At 49.0% G+C, this 16,989-nt stretch overlaps 1 protein-coding gene across 2 annotated transcripts; it reads right to left on the reverse strand.

Annotated features, from left to right (window-relative positions):
• Positions 1-1,357: 1,357 nt before the first annotated feature.
• Positions 1,358-16,809, reverse strand: baz1a (bromodomain adjacent to zinc finger domain, 1A). Of its 2 annotated transcripts, XM_053434593.1 has the most exons (30): positions 16,705-16,809; positions 16,266-16,407; positions 14,990-15,268; positions 13,563-13,724; positions 13,373-13,477; positions 13,159-13,246; positions 12,260-12,382; positions 10,940-11,182; positions 10,775-10,870; positions 10,513-10,651; positions 10,021-10,152; positions 9,063-9,383; positions 8,152-8,317; positions 7,956-8,063; positions 7,522-7,583; positions 7,343-7,443; positions 6,635-6,867; positions 6,331-6,551; positions 6,121-6,251; positions 5,900-6,042; positions 5,596-5,747; positions 5,380-5,451; positions 5,187-5,269; positions 4,903-5,067; positions 4,467-4,699; positions 4,274-4,393; positions 4,015-4,193; positions 3,747-3,931; positions 3,437-3,524; positions 1,358-2,851 (listed from the first exon to the last, which is right to left on the reverse strand). In XM_053434593.1, exons 2-30 carry the CDS (start codon positions 16,376-16,378, stop codon positions 2,676-2,678), a joined length of 4,419 nt encoding a protein of 1,472 aa, XP_053290568.1. In that variant the 5' UTR covers positions 16,379-16,407; positions 16,705-16,809; the 3' UTR covers positions 1,358-2,675. The 2 variants fall into 2 exon arrangements, 1 of the variants encoding a protein (XP_053290568.1); XR_008340042.1 differs by lacking the exon at positions 1,358-2,851 and having other exon boundaries at positions 3,442-3,524; positions 3,747-4,193; positions 4,274-4,396.
• Between the last annotated feature and the right edge of the window lie 180 nt (positions 16,810-16,989).

Below are 16,989 nucleotides of genomic sequence, written 5' to 3' on the forward strand. Positions count from 1 at the left end.
CTCCCAGCACCGTCCGGTCCACTGTACCACCACACACGTGTTCACTGCTGCTGCAGGGTACTACAATATACTACTTATATCTATATATCTCTATACTATACCACTGTACTAACTCTGCAATATATATATATATATATATATACTGCAGAGTTAGTACAGTGGTCACTGGGTTGGGGTTTAAACTCATCATCATGAAGCATTTTCTGCTTGGGTCAAATATTTTGTATTAATGTATAAAAAAAATATATATATATATATATTGATATTAAGATATATAAATCATATCAACATACAATAAATATGGTATGTGTGGTAAAAATGTTACCTGAAGAGTGTGCGTGAGAGTGTGAGACTATGAAACCAGTGGCTGCTCAGTAGATCGTTACCTCTATGTCCCAGTTTAGAACATGGGACAAGATGGAGAATGTTCCTTGTGTGTTCTCCTGCACCACTGTAGACATTGGTGGACATGTTCCATGTCTTCAGCCGTGTCACATGACACCCTACTGAGTGGGCGAGGCGCAGGGTGGTGCTGACATGTGGTGGGACTGGGAGCCGCTGGCCCACCAGCATCTCCCAGTCTGGGGCTCTCTCCTCTGACCAGTGGAGGAGAACCTCTCTGTCCCTCCTCGAGGACAAAAGTTGTCCTTTGAACTGCGTGGCATGTTTTTGATGTCCAGGTGTTGGTTGTTGTTCTTTTTGTGTCTGTTGTTGCTGCCATGCACGTGAGCACCTGGTTGTGTGTGCACGTGTCCTAACCTTAGGGGACTTATTGTACAACCAGTGGGGGGGGGGGGGGCATCTGGAGTTGGGCATAGTGGGCAGGATGGATCTTCTGTGTTCTTAGGTGAGGGAAGGACGTCACAGGTTCCTGAGCAGGAAGCTGATCCTGCCCCCCCCCCACCCCACAGGTCCTTCCAGCTGATCTTTCCTTCCTATGTTGTCCCCCCCCCATGAGACCTGATGGACGCTCGGGGACGTCCTGTCCATTCAGGCTGATGATGCTGACTCATCTTTCTCACTGATGATTCGGTCATAAGAAGCAACAGTGATTTTAATGTGTCTGTAGGAATGATGATATTTATCATTTAGCACTGTGACGCTCCTCGTCTAAACACGGAGCTTGTTCTGCTCCCACGTCACCACAGCGCCACCTGCTGGACCACATGTGCAGCAGTGACTTCGTTCATCAGGACGTTTTACTGGTGCTTTCGTATATTTAGCTTCAGAATAGATTGAGGTTGAGTTAAGGTAGGAAAGGATTAACCCACAGTAACTATGGTCCAGATTAGATCAATGGAATGTGTGTGTGTGTGTGTGTGAATGTGAGTGAGTGTGAGGATCAACAGGCAGCAGGTGGTTATAAAAAGTCCATTTATTTTTACATTAGAACATCAAACAGGTGAGAGATCATCCGGAGGCTGAGCATCAATCAGTCATAAATAAAGACAACGCAGAGACTAAATAAATACAGAGGTAGGGGGCGCTGCAGCGGCTCCAGTGTAGTTTTACAGACTGACCCCCCCCACCTCCGGACACAACAGAAAGAAAATAAACTAAAGAAATGCAGCCAAACAAACAACTAAATTCAAAATACAAAAAAAAAAAATCAACAAATCCACAGGGGCCACGGCGACTCAGGTCAAAGGTCATCAGCATCAAACTGTGACTGAAGCTTTTAAAATCCGAATTTCATTTTCCATGTTTGAACTAAGCGACGTCTGACTCATGACTTTCCTCCAATCAGAAGACTGCTTTGACCCAAACCTTCAAAATAAAGGATTTCAGTCAAAATCAAATTAAACAAAGTGAAATGGATTTTCAGAATAAATACTGTCTGAATTCCAGACGCTGGTCATGAAAGCGTCAAAATGTAAAGATTTAATAAATCAAGGTTAATTTCAGTCAGTGTCGGCCATTTTGAAACACCTGCAGTGGTTAACATGGTCTGTTGAGGTCACTGAAGATTTCATTACAATCTTGGAACTATTGAGGCGTTTTCAAACACCATGTGATTGGATTTTAAAATGAAAGCTTCACAATTGATTAACCACATCAAATAAATGTCTCAGTGGATCCAGAGACATCCTGACGCCCCCCCCCCCCCCCCCCCCCCGAGCCTGAAGCCGCCGCGCAGCCTGGAACCTGCTGCTCTACCAACACTCAAACATCTTGTCCCTGAGCAAACACACGGCCTGATGGGGTTTCACTGTCAGTGCAAAGCTTAAGTTTATTGAGTGGTTTTTGCTTTTCTGGGACTCTACTATCTCTACTGTCCTACAGCACCACAGGAATGTCCCTGCACGTCCACGTCCATGTCTGTCCACACACACCAGACAAAGACACCGTGAACGTCAGCAGGTCGGAGGAAATCTACAAGTTTTATCCAGCGAAGAGGGCGGAGCTTACAGAACACGCCCCTCTCAGGTGAGCTTGTGGTTGTAACATTTCATGTTTGGTTCCTTTTGAGCGTGTAACTTCATGACCTCTGACCCCAGACACTGTGGCCTGCGGGTGCTCTGGGGTCAGAGGTCATGAAGTTGCGATTATGTCAACAATCATATCAACGCCTTGTTAGTACATCAGGAAGGAAACACCTGCAGCTTCTAAATCCCGCCCACCTCCATGGACCTATCAGAATGTGTCCGGCGGTGAGGTCAGAGGGTGCGCTTGTTTCAGTGTCGGGACCGTTTGGCCGGCGGGGCGGAGCCGCGCTCAGACAGACCGAGCCTGCCGAGCTCCGAGTGGAAGAACTGCTGCAGGCGGGTGCCGGCCTTCGCCTCGTTGGTGTGACGCGGGTTGTACTGGAGACAGTTGGAGAACATCAGCTCCACGTCGGAGATGAAATCACCTGGAGACACAAACAGCAGCTTTCATCAGGCGAGGAAGAAAAAGATTCTTCTGCTTCAACCATCAGAGAAACATTTGAGTTTTCTCCACTTAATCCAAACAATCCTCTCAATCCCATAATGTCTGATGTTCCTCCAGGATTCAAACCCTCTGGGGTCAGAAGGTCTTTTCTGAAATCATCTGAAATTGACCCTTTCATCTGATTTCATCTGACCTCTTGTGAAAACACACAAAGATAAGAGTTCATTTGTTGATGTCAGAAACTGCAGAGAACCAATCCCCTGATTGAGTGAAGGTGGGACCAGATGGTGTGAGACTCTGGTACCTTCACTGAGCCGAGGGTTTATAATAAAACATAAAGATGGAAACATAATGAACTGATTCAGACCCAAGAGGGTTTCATCTAGAAGGTCTCGTGACAAAGAGAAGAACTGACTCAACTTCTCCTCAACACTTTAGTCAATTTGTCAAAACAATCATTTGTGACACGTTCATTTGATTCTTTAAGTCGGTGCAGATCCAGACGTGTGTGTGTGTGTGTGTGTGTGTGTGTGTGTGTGTGTGTGTGTGTGTGTGTGTGTTTTACCTGCTGCCTGATATTCACAGTTGTTGACTCTCTCTCTGATGGTGCTGAGGGCGATCGGCTTCTTGACGATGTCATAGTAGTCAGGCACCTGCAGGTGTAGAGGGACAGACAGGTGAGTGTGTGAGTGAGTGAGTGAGTGTGTGAGTGAGTGTGAGTGTGTGAGTGAGTGTGTTTGTGAGTGTGTGAGTGTGTGAGTGAGTGTGTGTATTTGTGTGAGTGTATGTGTGAATGTGTGAGTGAGAGTGTGAGTGTGTGTGAGTGAGTTTATGAGTGAGTGTATGTGTGAGTGAGTCAGTGTGTATTTGTGTACCTGAGTCCTGGACACCAGCTTCTTGAAGGGCCAGCTGTCTTCATGTCTGACCAGGTCCACAGTCAGCAGCTCACAGGCCGACAGCTCGTGGACGCCCTGGTTCCTCCCGGAGGAGCGGCGGCTGGAGGAGGAGGTGGCAGGAGGAGTGAGGACCGGTCTGGAGGGCTTCGGGGGGGCAGTGGTGTCTGGAGGAGCAGAGGGGAGACGTTCAGAAGCGATCCACGGGTCAGACTCTCAGACGGTTCTGGACCTGAGGAGCTTGGTTTACCTGGCGGCTGCCTCTTGCGGGTCTCGCTCGGACCAGGTGAGGGTTTAGCGTTTCCATTTGGTGCAGAGATCTCGTGGCTCAGACGGGCGCTGACCCGGCTCCCGGAGCGAGGGGGGGCTTTACTGCCGGAGGCCACGTTGGGTTTCGACACAGGGGGTGTGGCCTTTTTACCTGAGGACCTGTGATGAGAAGAGGATGGACTCAGTGAGGTGGAGTCAGCGCCTCAGGGGCCGAGGAGCAGGTTACAACAGATACTCACTTGGAGGCGGAGGAGTGTTTCCCTGCTGAGACGGTGCTGTTCCTGGGCGTGGTCTGTTGTCCTTTGGGCGTGGCCTGTTGGTTCCGGCCTTTAGGGGGCGGGGCCTGACTCCTCTTGGTGCTGCTGAGGTTCGGAGAAGCTGCAGCGTCAGACTGATCTTTGAGATTTGACTTATCTGAATATCTCCACTCACCTCACTGCAACTTCTTCATCCTCCGACTCCTCCAACTCATCCTCCGACTCCTCCTCCTCTTCTTCTTCTTCTTCTGACTCCTCCTCCTCAGTCTCTTGCTGCTCCTCCTCCTCCTCCTCCTCTTCATCCTCCTCCTCTTCCTCGTCAACAGAGGAGCGCTGACGGGACGGGACACGGCTAGATCTCTGTTTGGGTCGACAGTCTGGACAGAACCAGTCGCCCTCTGGAACCGTCTGAGACAAACAAAGACGTCAGTGCTGCTGAGACACTGATCTGGAAACAGCTTCATTATAATAACCACTGGACTGTACTGTCCCCTGGTGGTCACTTTTTGTCATTGCACTGAACTGTATGAAACCTGTGTCATTGTGGTGTATAATTAAAGGAAACTGATAATTCTGAAACAGGAAGTTGGTCGGCATGATGAGGGCGGTACCTTGAGGCGGGGCCTCAGGCAGTGGGTGTGGTGTCCTCGGTCACAGCCGTCACACAGCAGCATGTTGTCCGCGTCCCCTTTGCGTCTGCAGATGCGACAGCGCGCGTTGAGGACGGAGCGAGACCAGAGGACACTTCTCTCCAGACTGGACAGGTGGACGAACACCTGGACACACATCAGCAGCGTGTTGATCCCACAGCGGTTAAAAAAAACTAATTCTGAGGCCGACAGCCAATCAGAACAGAGCTCTCTCTGGAGATAAGAAAAGAGGCGTGTTTTCTGACCTGAGACAAACTGGAGCAGGACTGAAGAGACTCCCTCCACCGCTCCAACACCGTCTTCACCACTCGACCACTGTCACTGCCATCTGAGAGACACACCACATTCATACCACTTTAAACTGTGTGGACAAAGTACGTAGAACACACACACACATAAACACACCAACACACACACTGATCGAATCTAAAGTCGTACCCTCACTGGCCTGGTCCTCGTCTTTCTTCTTGTTCTTCTTCATCTTCTGGTCTTTCTTGGACTCTTCCTCGCCTGTAGGGGGAGCAGTTGGTTCACATGTTATCCTGTACAGTGAGTTGTGTAAAACACATTGGCCACAAAGGGGGGGGGGGGGGGGGGGGGTGTCTGAATGTTACCAGCTCAGGCCCCACCTCCTCCAGACGTGCAGGGACTCACCCAGAGGAGATTTGAGGAAGCGTCTCTCGATGCCTTGCTCAACGTGAACGAGGGCCGCAGCCAGGATTCGCATCGAGCTGCTGACAACCTGAGGAGTCCCACTGCCGCTGGTCCCACGCGCCGCCACACCGTCGGACTTCAGCTCCTGCAGCCTGACACACAACGCACACATGAGACACACACATGAGACGCACACATGAGACACACACATGAGACGCACACATGAGACACACAACCCTCTCAGACTCTTCTCCTCAGCGACATGGCAGCAGCAGAGAACAACGAGAGGACTGGTGGCGTCTACCTGTCTCTGACTCTCTGCTGGGGGGGGTTCACCTCCATGGCCTCCACTCGCTCGTTCACTCCATTGTTCTCTCTGCTGTCAGAACACAGCAGCTCATAGTTTCCTGCTTCCAATGCCGAGCGCCACGCCCGTCTGTCCATCACCTGGGGACAGAGTGAGACAAGTGAGTCTGAGCTCACTGCCGTCTCTGGTCCTCTGATCATCAGCGGGGGGGTTCATACCTTCAGAGTTCCCAGAGTGCCCTGGTGGATGCGGTCCTCGATGTCCAGCAGCAGGTCTCTCAGTCGAGCTTCCATCACAGTCTCAGCTGCAGCAATGCATTCTGGGACAGATGTGGACGACTCAGGACCATCTGGACACACAGGACAGGTGTGATTACAGGTGAAGATAGTGTGGATACACAATGGTCCAGGTGTGTGTGTGTGTGTTACCTGTGTGTGTGAATTGCTTCCTGTCACAGTTCTGCAGCAGCTGTTGCAGCCGCTCCCTCTCCTGCAGCAGCGCCTCCTTCAGGCCGCCCTCCCTGTGACCTCGAGGGTTCAGAGCCTCGATCAGCTGATCCACCTCCTCCACGGAGCTGTAGAAAGACCATTGGATGGGACGGTTGATTGGCAGGCTGCAGGTGTGGCAGGGGGCGGGGCTTGAGCCAGGGCTGTACAGGAGGAAGGTGAAGTCGTTATTCAAACGCTGGGCACAGGAATTCTTTAGACATCAGAAATGAACCGTGTGACCCACCGGCCATCGGCTGGTTCTTCTTTGACGTCCTCCTCCATCTTGGTAGTGGACTCCTGCTCAGGTTTGGGCTGCGGCTGCAGCATGTCCTCCGTCAGGCCGAACGCGTCGTCCTCCACAAACAGAGCCGAGGCTGAGGGGACCAGCCAGTAGCGGCGGTACAGCCGGTCTCTGCCCAGAGGAGGCAGGCAGGTGCAGGCCGCCGCCTTCAGGATCCGGGCCTGCAGCTCTCGAACCTGCGGGACAATGGGGGGGGGTCAGACCAACGTTCAAGCACACTTCAATGTTCTCTTCTTCCACCTGTGGTGCTTTTAACTGAGAGCATCAGTATAAAGGTCTAGAAGAGAACATCTGAAGATCACCACCATCAACCCAGTTTCTAAACTTCAACTCGTCTCATTGATACTTAGTTCCAGACAAAGCTCTCGGTTAGGGGGTAAAGGATTGAAGGTATCGTGCTGTCCAGGTTTCTGAAACCAGGAAGTTGAAATCTGCAAACAGAACCAGGATGTAGAGAACACAACCTCCTGACTGACAGGTGCTCTGAACGTCTGAATAACAGAACACGGGAAGAAATGTTCAAATTCAAAGCTTCCGATTCCCAAGTTTCTCCTCATCAACAACTCCTGATTAAAAAAATTAAAGGTTAAAAAGTTTGTTCTTCCATTCCACTGGTCACGTGACCAAACATCAGGACAAAATGCTTCTGACCTTCTCCTGCTCCTGCTCCTCTGCTGCCAGGCTGGTGGGGGGGCAGGACGGGGGTTTGGGGTCAGAGTTCATCTGTTGTCTTTCTCTCTGGTCGTCCTTAGCTGAAGGAGCGAGGAGAACAATGACTCAGCATAAAGAGGAGAAGAGTGAGAACAGTTGAGGAAAGATTTGATGTTTACCTGTTGTCTTCTTGTTGGATGAAGAGTTTTGCTCCTCGTCATCCTCATTGTGTCGCTTCTCACTGCAGACAGAAACAATGTGTTCAACACAACAACACACACAATTAGTGACAACAATTTTTTATCAAACACAAGTTTCAGCGATGATCTTTAGTGACTTTAACAACTGCTTGAATTCTTAACAACCTTCTTATTCATCTGTAAAATGACGCCCCCCCCCCCGTGGTTGAACACCTCCACGAAGCCAGAGGGCCTCAGTGCCTTCAGATGATCCTGAGATAACACATCTAGTGAGGCCACTGTGACCTTTGACCTCTGAAATCTAATCTGTTCATTCCAAGTCAACATTTACACCAAATCTGAAGAAATTCCCTCAAGAAACTCTTGAGAAGAAGCTGTTCACCAGAACCCTGAGAGCTTCACTGTGTCTCTACCTGTTGGTTTGGACTCCTCCCTTCAGCTCCTGTTCCCTCAGTTTCTCCTCCTTCTCCTTCAGCCTCTGCTCCTGCTCCCGCAACTTCTCCTCTTTACGAAGACGAACCCTAAACGTGAGGAGGAGGAGGAAGAATTTTCTGTATATTTTCACATTTGTGTGTGTTGTGTATACTTGTGAGTGTGTTTTGTGTTTACCTGTGTGCAGCCTCCTCTCTCCCTCTGCGGTGTTGTTCAGATCTGATTTCTCTCAGTTCCTGTCGAGCTCCTCGCTGCTCCTCCACACAGTCTTCAATCACATCCCTGCTGGAGGCCAACGTCAGCAGCTTCCCCACCAGAGCCTGCAGGATCCTCAGCTTCTCCCCTTCACACAAATCAATACCTGATCAATATCTAGAAACACCAGAGCCTGAAACATCCTCAGCTCCTCCCCTTCACACAAATCAATAACTGATCAATATCTAGAAACACCAGAGCCTGCAGGATCCTCAGCTTCTCCCCTTCACACAAATCAATAACTGATCAATATCTAGAAACACCAGAGCCTGCAGGATCCTCAGCTTCTCCCCTTCACACAAATCAATAACTGATCAATATCTAGAAACACCAGAGCCTGAAGGATCCTCAGCTCCTCCCCTTCACACAAATCAATAACTGATCAATATCTAGAAACACCAGAGCCTGAAGGATCCTCAGCTCCTCCCCTTCACACAAATCAATAACTGATCAATATCTAGAAACACCAGAAGCTGAAGGATCCTCAGCTCCTCCCCTTCACACAAATCAATAACTGATCAATATCTAGAAGCACCAGAGCCTGAAGGATCCTCAGCTCCTCCCCTTCACACAAATCAATAACTGATCAATATAACTGATCAATATCTAGAAACCCCAGAGCCTGAAGGATCCTCAGCTTCTCCCCTTCACACAAATCAATAACTGATCAATATCTAGAAACCCCAGAGCCTGAAGGATCCTCAGCTTCTCCCCTTCACACAAATCAATAACTGATAGCCGTTTGAATTGATCCGTATTGATCTATGAGCAGGAGACTTGTTTGATTAGCTACTGAAGCTGTGAATGAAAGAAGCCGATGTGTTGAAGCTGACCTGGAGTCAGGTCGTACACGGCGGTGCATGACAGCCGCTTCAGCAGCGTCGGCTCAGCCAATCGCAGCTCGACACAGGGGTCGTCCATCAGAGTGAAGCCGCCCTGCTTCTGGTAGCGCAGCTTGGCGTTGACGTGGCTGCAGTCGGCGCCGGACGCCAGGATGTGCAGCCGGAGGATCTCAGAGAGCGTGCAGCTGTCGAGGTCCAGCTGCTTCAGGCTGCAGCCCTGGTGCAGCTGGGGCCACGCGGCGGCCAATGAGGCCACAGCGCTCAGAGCTGACTGGGTCGGGTCAGAGTCATCGTCCAGGGCCTCCGACAGATCTGTACACAACACAACACACTGAAACAGATCTGTACACAACACACAACACACAACACAATGAAACAGATCTGTACACAACATACACACACAATGAAACAGATCTGTACACAACACACAACACAATGAAACAGATCTGTACACAACACAACACAATGAAACAGATCTGTACACAACACAACACAATGAAACAGATCTGTACACAACACAACACACTGAAACAGATCTGTACACAACACACAACACACAACACAATGAAACAGATCTGTACACAACATACACACACAATGAAACAGATCTGTACACAATATACACAACACAATGAAACAGATCTGTACACAACACACAATACACTGAAACAGATCTGTACACAACACACAACACACTGAAACAGATCTGTACACAATATACACAACACAATGAAACAGATCTGTACACAACACACCACAATGTAAAAGATCTGTACACAACACACAATACACTGAAACAGATCTGTACACAATATACACACAATCACTGACTGTATATCAAGACCATCACTGGTTGTACAATGCTTTGCCATCAGAGGGTATGAATGTGTGAGTGATGTGTAACTCTGATTCCCTTGTCATCATACAGGTGCAGATGTGTGTGTCTGACCTTCGGCCTGGTCTTTGGTCACTTCCTCCTGCTCCTCGTCCAGAGCCTGAAAGATGGCCGACAGGAAGAAGAACAGCAGCTCACACAGAGGACCTTCAGGATCAGAACCCACCAGAGCCTCCTCCAAGACGTCTGTGGAGACAAAACCTCAAATAGATGATTTGAGCCAACACAATATCAAGTAGAAGCAGAACCACCTGGAGAACCTGTGCAGAGGTAGAACCGTTCAGAACCTCTCGTAGAACAGACTGAAGAACCAAGATCAATAACACAGCTGGAGAACCAGTGGATCTATGAACCCAGTTTGGTTCAAAGTGAAGACAACACTGACCCACAGGACCTCAGCTAGAACCAGAGGGTCCGGTCCTGTGGTTCTGGTGTTGATAGAACCCGACCTGAAGCTTTTCTACCACAGTGAACCTGGTGTTAGAGCTGGTTCCACCGGGTCCTGGTCCGGTCTGATCCAGCACACTGAGGAAACTACGTTCTCACCTAGAGAGATTCCATCAGGGAACTCGTCCTTCAGGTCAAAGACTTCCCCGAAGGCTCGCAGGAACTCCAGGATCATCAGAGCTTCTCCAAAGAGGACCGAGGGAAGACGGGTTCTCACTGGATCCGGACTGGGAAGCTCCTGGAAGAACCGACACATGTTCCTGGTTCAGACAACACTTACACATGTGACTAGATCTACAGTTTCTATTCGACACTCGATAAATTCACATTAATACTTTAAGTAATCAATCATCAAGCCGACCTTCAGGTCCTCACACTCCAGGTCTTCTCTGGGTTTGTTCCAGATCTTCAGTCGCTCAGCGTATTTCTTCTTCTCCTCTTTCAGCTTCTCTCGTTCCTGTGAAGTTCAGTCCGTCTTAAAAAGTTCAGATTTCATTTTACAAGAGGACAAAGTTTAAAAACTCACCTTCTCCTTCTCCAGCTTTCTTTGCTCATTCTCCTCCCTCCTCCTCTGCTTCTCCTCCTCAAACCTCTTCCTCTGCTCCTCCTTCATCTTCTCCTTGTCCTCCTTCTCTCTCCTCTTGGCCTCCTGCACCTCCTCCTTCTCCTTCTTCAGTCGAACTCTGTCCGTAGCCGCAGCAGCCATCTCCTTCCTCTGCTGCAGCAGCTTCAGCTTCTCCTCTGTCACCTTCCCCAGAGCCGGACTCATCTGAAGGAGAGAATCAGTGTGGACATGGTGGACGAATTAAAAAACAAAGACAGATTCAAACTGTAGCGAGTCAGAGACGTCAGCTGGGAGAGAGAGAGAGACACAGAGAGAGAGAGAGAGAGACACAGAGAGAGAGATACAGAGAGAGAGAGACCGAGAGAGAGAGAGAGAAAGAAAGAGAGAGAGACAAACAGAGAGAGAGAGAGAGGGAGAGAGAGAGAGACAAACAGAGAGAGAGAGAGAGAGAGAGAGAGACCGAGGGAGAGAGAGAGAGAGAGAGAGAGAGAGACACAGAGAGAGAGAGAGAGACACAGAGAGAGAGAGATACAGAGAGAGAGAGACCGAGGGAGAGAGAGAGAGAGATACAGACAGAGAGAGAGAAAGAAAGAGAGAGAGACACAGAGAGAGAGAGAGACACAGAGAGAGAGAGAGATACAGAGAGAGAGAGACCGAGGGAGAGAGAGAGAGAGATACAGACAGAGAGAGAGAAAGAAAGAGAGAGAGACACAGAGAGAGAGAGAGAGATACAGACAGAGAGAGAGAGAGAAAGAAAGAGAGAGAGAGAGGGAGAGAGAGAGAGAGAGACAAACAGAGAGAGAGAGAGAGAGAGAGACACAGAGAGAGACAGGGAGAGAGAGAGCGAGAGAGACTGACAGACACAGAGAGAGAGAGAGAGAGAGAGAGAGAGAGACAGACACAGAGAGAGAGAGAGAGAGAGAGAGAGAGAGACAGAGACAGAGAGAGATACAGAGAGAGAGAGAGAGAGAGAGAGAGATACAGAGAGAGAGAGAGAGAGAGAGAGAGAGAGAGAGAGAGAGAGAGAGAGAGAGAGAGAGAGAGACAGAATTCACTTTGCAGGAAGCTCTCTGAACCTCCGTCACTGATCTGAATCTCTTATTTATTATCCACGTCTCCATCTATGACTTCACGTTTATGTTACTGTTCAGATATTCAGTCCAAACCTTTGATCCATTGAACGAGGCCGGAGAAACACTTTGAAACAACAACTGTGACAAAACACACTTTAGATTAAAAACTAATAAATACTTTATCATGGATGTGACAGTCATCACTCACCTGTCCGGACGAGCCACGCCCTCCACCTTTAGAGGGGGGGCTGAAGGGGAACCGGGGGGGCTCGTCAGGGAAGAACTGAGAGAAGGTTTGTTCCGACAGCTGGAACTTCATCACTGTGGAGGGCTGAGACACAGGAAGACACGTCAGTCATGAAGCCTCAGGACAACATGTCCTCTCATGTCTGGTAGGAGCGCCACACGGTGGAAGCTTCCATTCAACTTGAGGCAGCCATGACACCAGACAACTCACAAGAGGAGTGTGGGCTCAGTGTCAGTGGAGACTGAGATCTGTCACATTCAGATGACTTCATTCTCAAAGTCGTGTTCAGAGAATGAACTGTGACGCTTCATTTCTCATGAACGACCTGGGATCAGTGTTCTGTGTCCACACGTCTGTCAGTGACCTTCAGGACGTCATGTGATCACTCAGCTGCTCACAAAAACAATCTTATTGAAGAAGATTGCTAACTTGTATACTTCTGCTTTTAAGTTTGTATTTATGGATGACTATTTACTTTCTACGAAGATTTTGCACATCCCAATACTTGTGTGTATGTACTTTTGGCTGTTCTGTGTTTACAAAGTAGATTTTCCTTTTTCGTTTTAATGAAATGTTAAGCTGGCAGAAACAAACGGTTTTTTTTTCTCGGGGGGGGGGGGGGCATCATAAAGGAGTTAAGCTTAGGGCCCCAAAATGGCTAGCTGCAGCACTGCCTGTTAACCATAATGAATCTTACACAACATCCCTGGAGCTGGGTCAGGTGTTTGGTTTTACCCCTTGGGGATGTGAACCTCCGACCAGAGGGTAGAAGGGGAACTCCCCATGCAGAGGCTGCCAGTCATCATTGGTAAAGGTTAGAATCCCAGTAAGTTAGGGACTGGAAGGGAACTGGTTCTCACCTTGAGAGCGATGGTCCCGTTGTGAGGGACACAGTGTTGTTTGAGGAGCAGCTTCAGTCTCTCTTTGGACAGAGTCGTCTTCCTGCGACTGAACAAACAAACGTCTCCTGGTTAAACTCACTGTAACGTAAACAACAATCTGTTCTTCAGTCGATCTACTGACACCAACTGGAGGAGCCTCATCCTCTGGAACCTTCTCCTGTGACCTGCTCACCTGATCTGATTGACCTTGACAGTGAAGGGCTCACTGTGTTCGTCCTTCATCATCCTCACTGTGTATTTAAACACCGACGGACTCAGAGGCTTCTTCTTCTTCTTCCTGCGGACACACACCAGGATCACTCCAGGTTTCAAGCAGCTCTTCACTCTCTGACCCAACAACACTTGACCTCTGACCTACTCACCCGTTGACCTGAGCGGAGGGACTCTGGAAGGCGTTTCTGTCCTCGTCGCTGTCACTGATGACGATGGTGTCTCTGTCCACTGGCTTCTTGTGGCTGTTAGTGGTCGGTGCTCCATCGGCGCTGGAATGAGGAGAATGAACCTGCAGGATCTCACACGCATGTCTACACACACACACACACAAGATTTACATGATAATCGAACAATCAAGCCAATTAAAATTATAATATTAAACTGTGCTATAGATTTTATTTGGACATGGACATGACAATGTCATTGGACGAACCAGATGCATTGTTTACAGTGTATTAGCATAAATGCTAGTTTACAACACCTGTATTAGAGCCACTTAAAGAAAATACCATCCATGATTTAAGTATCAGGAGTTTGGAAAGATTCCAGGAACTCAAGGGAGTGCATGGGTTAAATCATTTCTTTGGATTACTTCCAAGTCTGACACTATATTAATAAAACGAAAATGGGAAAGTGAAGTCGACAACTGTATTACAGGGGAAGATGTCCTGCTCAACCTCACAATCTTTCCAAAGTCCTGATACCATGTACATTCTGCTCCCCCACTCATACAACTACACATATTATTTAATTTAATATTCCTAACTCCTTCACCCTGTAAACTGCTGCTAGCCCTTCATTTAAATCTAAATTGTTGTACTACGTTATGTCATTTCTTTTATCTTGTGTTGCCTATCTACTGTGTAGCTGTTGCCTGCCAGCTCATAAGAATGTCACTGCTCTGATGAAGTTATTTGGTGCATGTGACAATAAACACTTTGATTTGATTTGGAGGGAAGAGCCGGGGCAGATATTACACCTGCACTGAAGTTCACCACTCGGCCTCTCCAGCTGCTCAGTGGAGCTGCTAGAAGACAATCACAAAGACATGGATTAAGCCACATTCCCCATGTGCCTGGTATGATATCATATATGAAGTCTCTGGTGCTATGTGATTCATAATAAGAGTATAAATATTATAAAGAACATTGTGTGAGAAGGTGGGTCTATGGTAAAGAGAGAACCACAGAGAAAATAAAGGATTTTCTCTGTGTCTCATGTCTCCCAGTTAAACCACTGGACACTCTAGGTCGCCTCTCAAATCAAATCAGCGGAACTGGGTGATCAGCTCCAGTTTGCAGTGAACTCAGGGACCAGCAGACGAACTGGGACTGAACCACTATGATACCGAAAGAAACCTGAAAAGCTTCTTCATGAAGTTCTGCTCTCTCTGAATTCTGAGTGGAGTTCTAGAAGTTTCCTGTGGATGACATCAGAGATGGTCATCCACAGGAAGTGACCTCACACTGAGTCAACTGTGTTGTGTCATGATGTTTTCCACATAAATTATAAATAGTGTAGAAAACAGGATTGTCAAGAAGCTGGTATGATCCTGGCAGCCCCCCCCCCTCAGTACCTGGCCCCGTTGCGTCCGGCCACGTCCACGGTCTCTCCGGGGAAGAAGCGGTCTTTGGCGAAGGTGTAGACGTCCTCGCAGAGCTCCGTCAGTCGGCCGTGTCGGCTCAGAGCAGCCAGGTGGAGCAGAGGCACCACCAGACACTGAGGGAAGCTCTGGAGACTCAGCTTGGCTCGCCGCTCACTCTCCACCGCCTCCAGGTAAGTGAGGCCCGCTCGACCCGTCAGAGCACAGCTCCACACCAGACTGTTGCACAGGATGGTCCTCTCAAAGAAGTCACTGAGGAGGAGGAGGAGGAGGAGGAGGAGGAGGAGGAGGAGGAGGCGGAGGAGGAAGAGGAGGAGGAGGAGGAAGAGGGAGCTCAGTTACTCCTGAGTGTCACACTTCTACAGATACGTCTACTGACACATTTGTTATCTACAACCAATCAAACTAAAACGTCCACACGACCGAAACCTCCTCCACATGAACACACATCACATGGCCCGTCATGGACACTGGTCACGTGATGTAAACAGGAAGTAGATTGTCTCTGCAGTGTGTTGTTTGGTTACAAACGAGGAGCTCTGATGGTGAAGAGTCAGAGCGAGGACGAGGTGGAAGTGTTAGCGACGCTTTGTAGTCGAGTCATGTGACTAATGAGAGCCAATTAGGAAGAGATCGTCTGTGTCATCGTTTACAAACATCTGTTTGCAAGAGACTAACGTAACTTTCGAAAAGTTCACTTAAAATATCTTGTGATTGTAAATGATGACGTCACAACACGCAAGCAACGGTAGTTTTCAAACTATGCTTAAATCTAAAATGGATATGACGCCATCAACAGGCGAGCAGATGAAATGCACCAGTAAAAGAAGTGACTCTCCCTACGTCACATCTCAGCTCGAGCACACGTCACAGTGACGTTAAAGAGATTCTGTGGCTGTCACAGACCGGAAGTATCAGCTGATCTCAGGTGACCTTTACACACACCTGAGCAGGTGCGGAGCCGCGTTCACTGACTCCAGGCCTGCTCCTGCAGCACTAACAGCTAACAGGCTAATCCTCTTTAGCTTGCAGCTAGCTGATGAAGCTAACTCTGACACCAGGTGACCTCACCTGCGCGCTCGGGTCACTGTGACGTGTTCACGGTCACTATGACGTGTTCAGGGTCACTGTGACGTGTTCAAGAGCCTGCGGAACTTTCCTCTCTCAGAAAAGTTTGTTTTTGTTTGTGTATGTGAAAGTTAACCGCCGGGCCAACTGTCAGTCGAACTTCCGCCGCGGCTCTACTCACTCGTAGCTCCTGAAGACTTCGTGGGTGATCTTACAGAGGAACACCTCCTCCTCCGGCCGCAGGTCCGCGGGAGGTCTCTGTCGGACGAAGGCTTTTCTGTGGAGCAGCGGCATCTCGCAGCTCCGCTTCGACCGGCCGCTCTCTGGAGGGAAAAGAGAGGGAAACCGGGTCACCGACACCGACTATCACAGACCAACTCCCGCCGCACACACCCAGCTCGAGCCCCGGAGCGGAACCGGAGCCCAGAGGCCAGAGATCCGCGGCTGAGGCCGAGCAGCAGCCGCGAGGAGCGGGTCTTTTGTTAGATTATCCGCCACATGGGAAACGTGCTCCTCGCGCTCAGAGGGTCCGAGCCCGGGGGACCACACTCACACACCGACACACACCCACACACAACAGACACACAACCGACACACGGCCACCTGGGCACCGTATTTACCGAGCAGAGAACCGGAGGACCGGAGAAGACCGTCTCAAAGTGAAGAAGTGATCCCGGGAACTGAGCCTCGGCACCGGCCGCTTGTTGACCAACTTTTCATCTACTTCACGGACCGAGCGCGAGCTGGGACATTCCAGCTCCGTCACTTTTATCGCCCTCAACAATAACACAGTCGGTTTTACACGTAATTTAAAATAACCAGGATTATTAGTATTTCACCTGTTAATGAGGAGCTAATGATAATTACTGTTATTTTAACTTTTAATTAGAAAGTAATGATTATTA

The sequence above is a fragment of the Pleuronectes platessa genome, chromosome 11 (genome assembly GCF_947347685.1).
Source record: "Pleuronectes platessa chromosome 11, fPlePla1.1, whole genome shotgun sequence".
NCBI classification, from domain to species: domain Eukaryota; kingdom Metazoa; phylum Chordata; class Actinopteri; order Pleuronectiformes; family Pleuronectidae; genus Pleuronectes; species Pleuronectes platessa.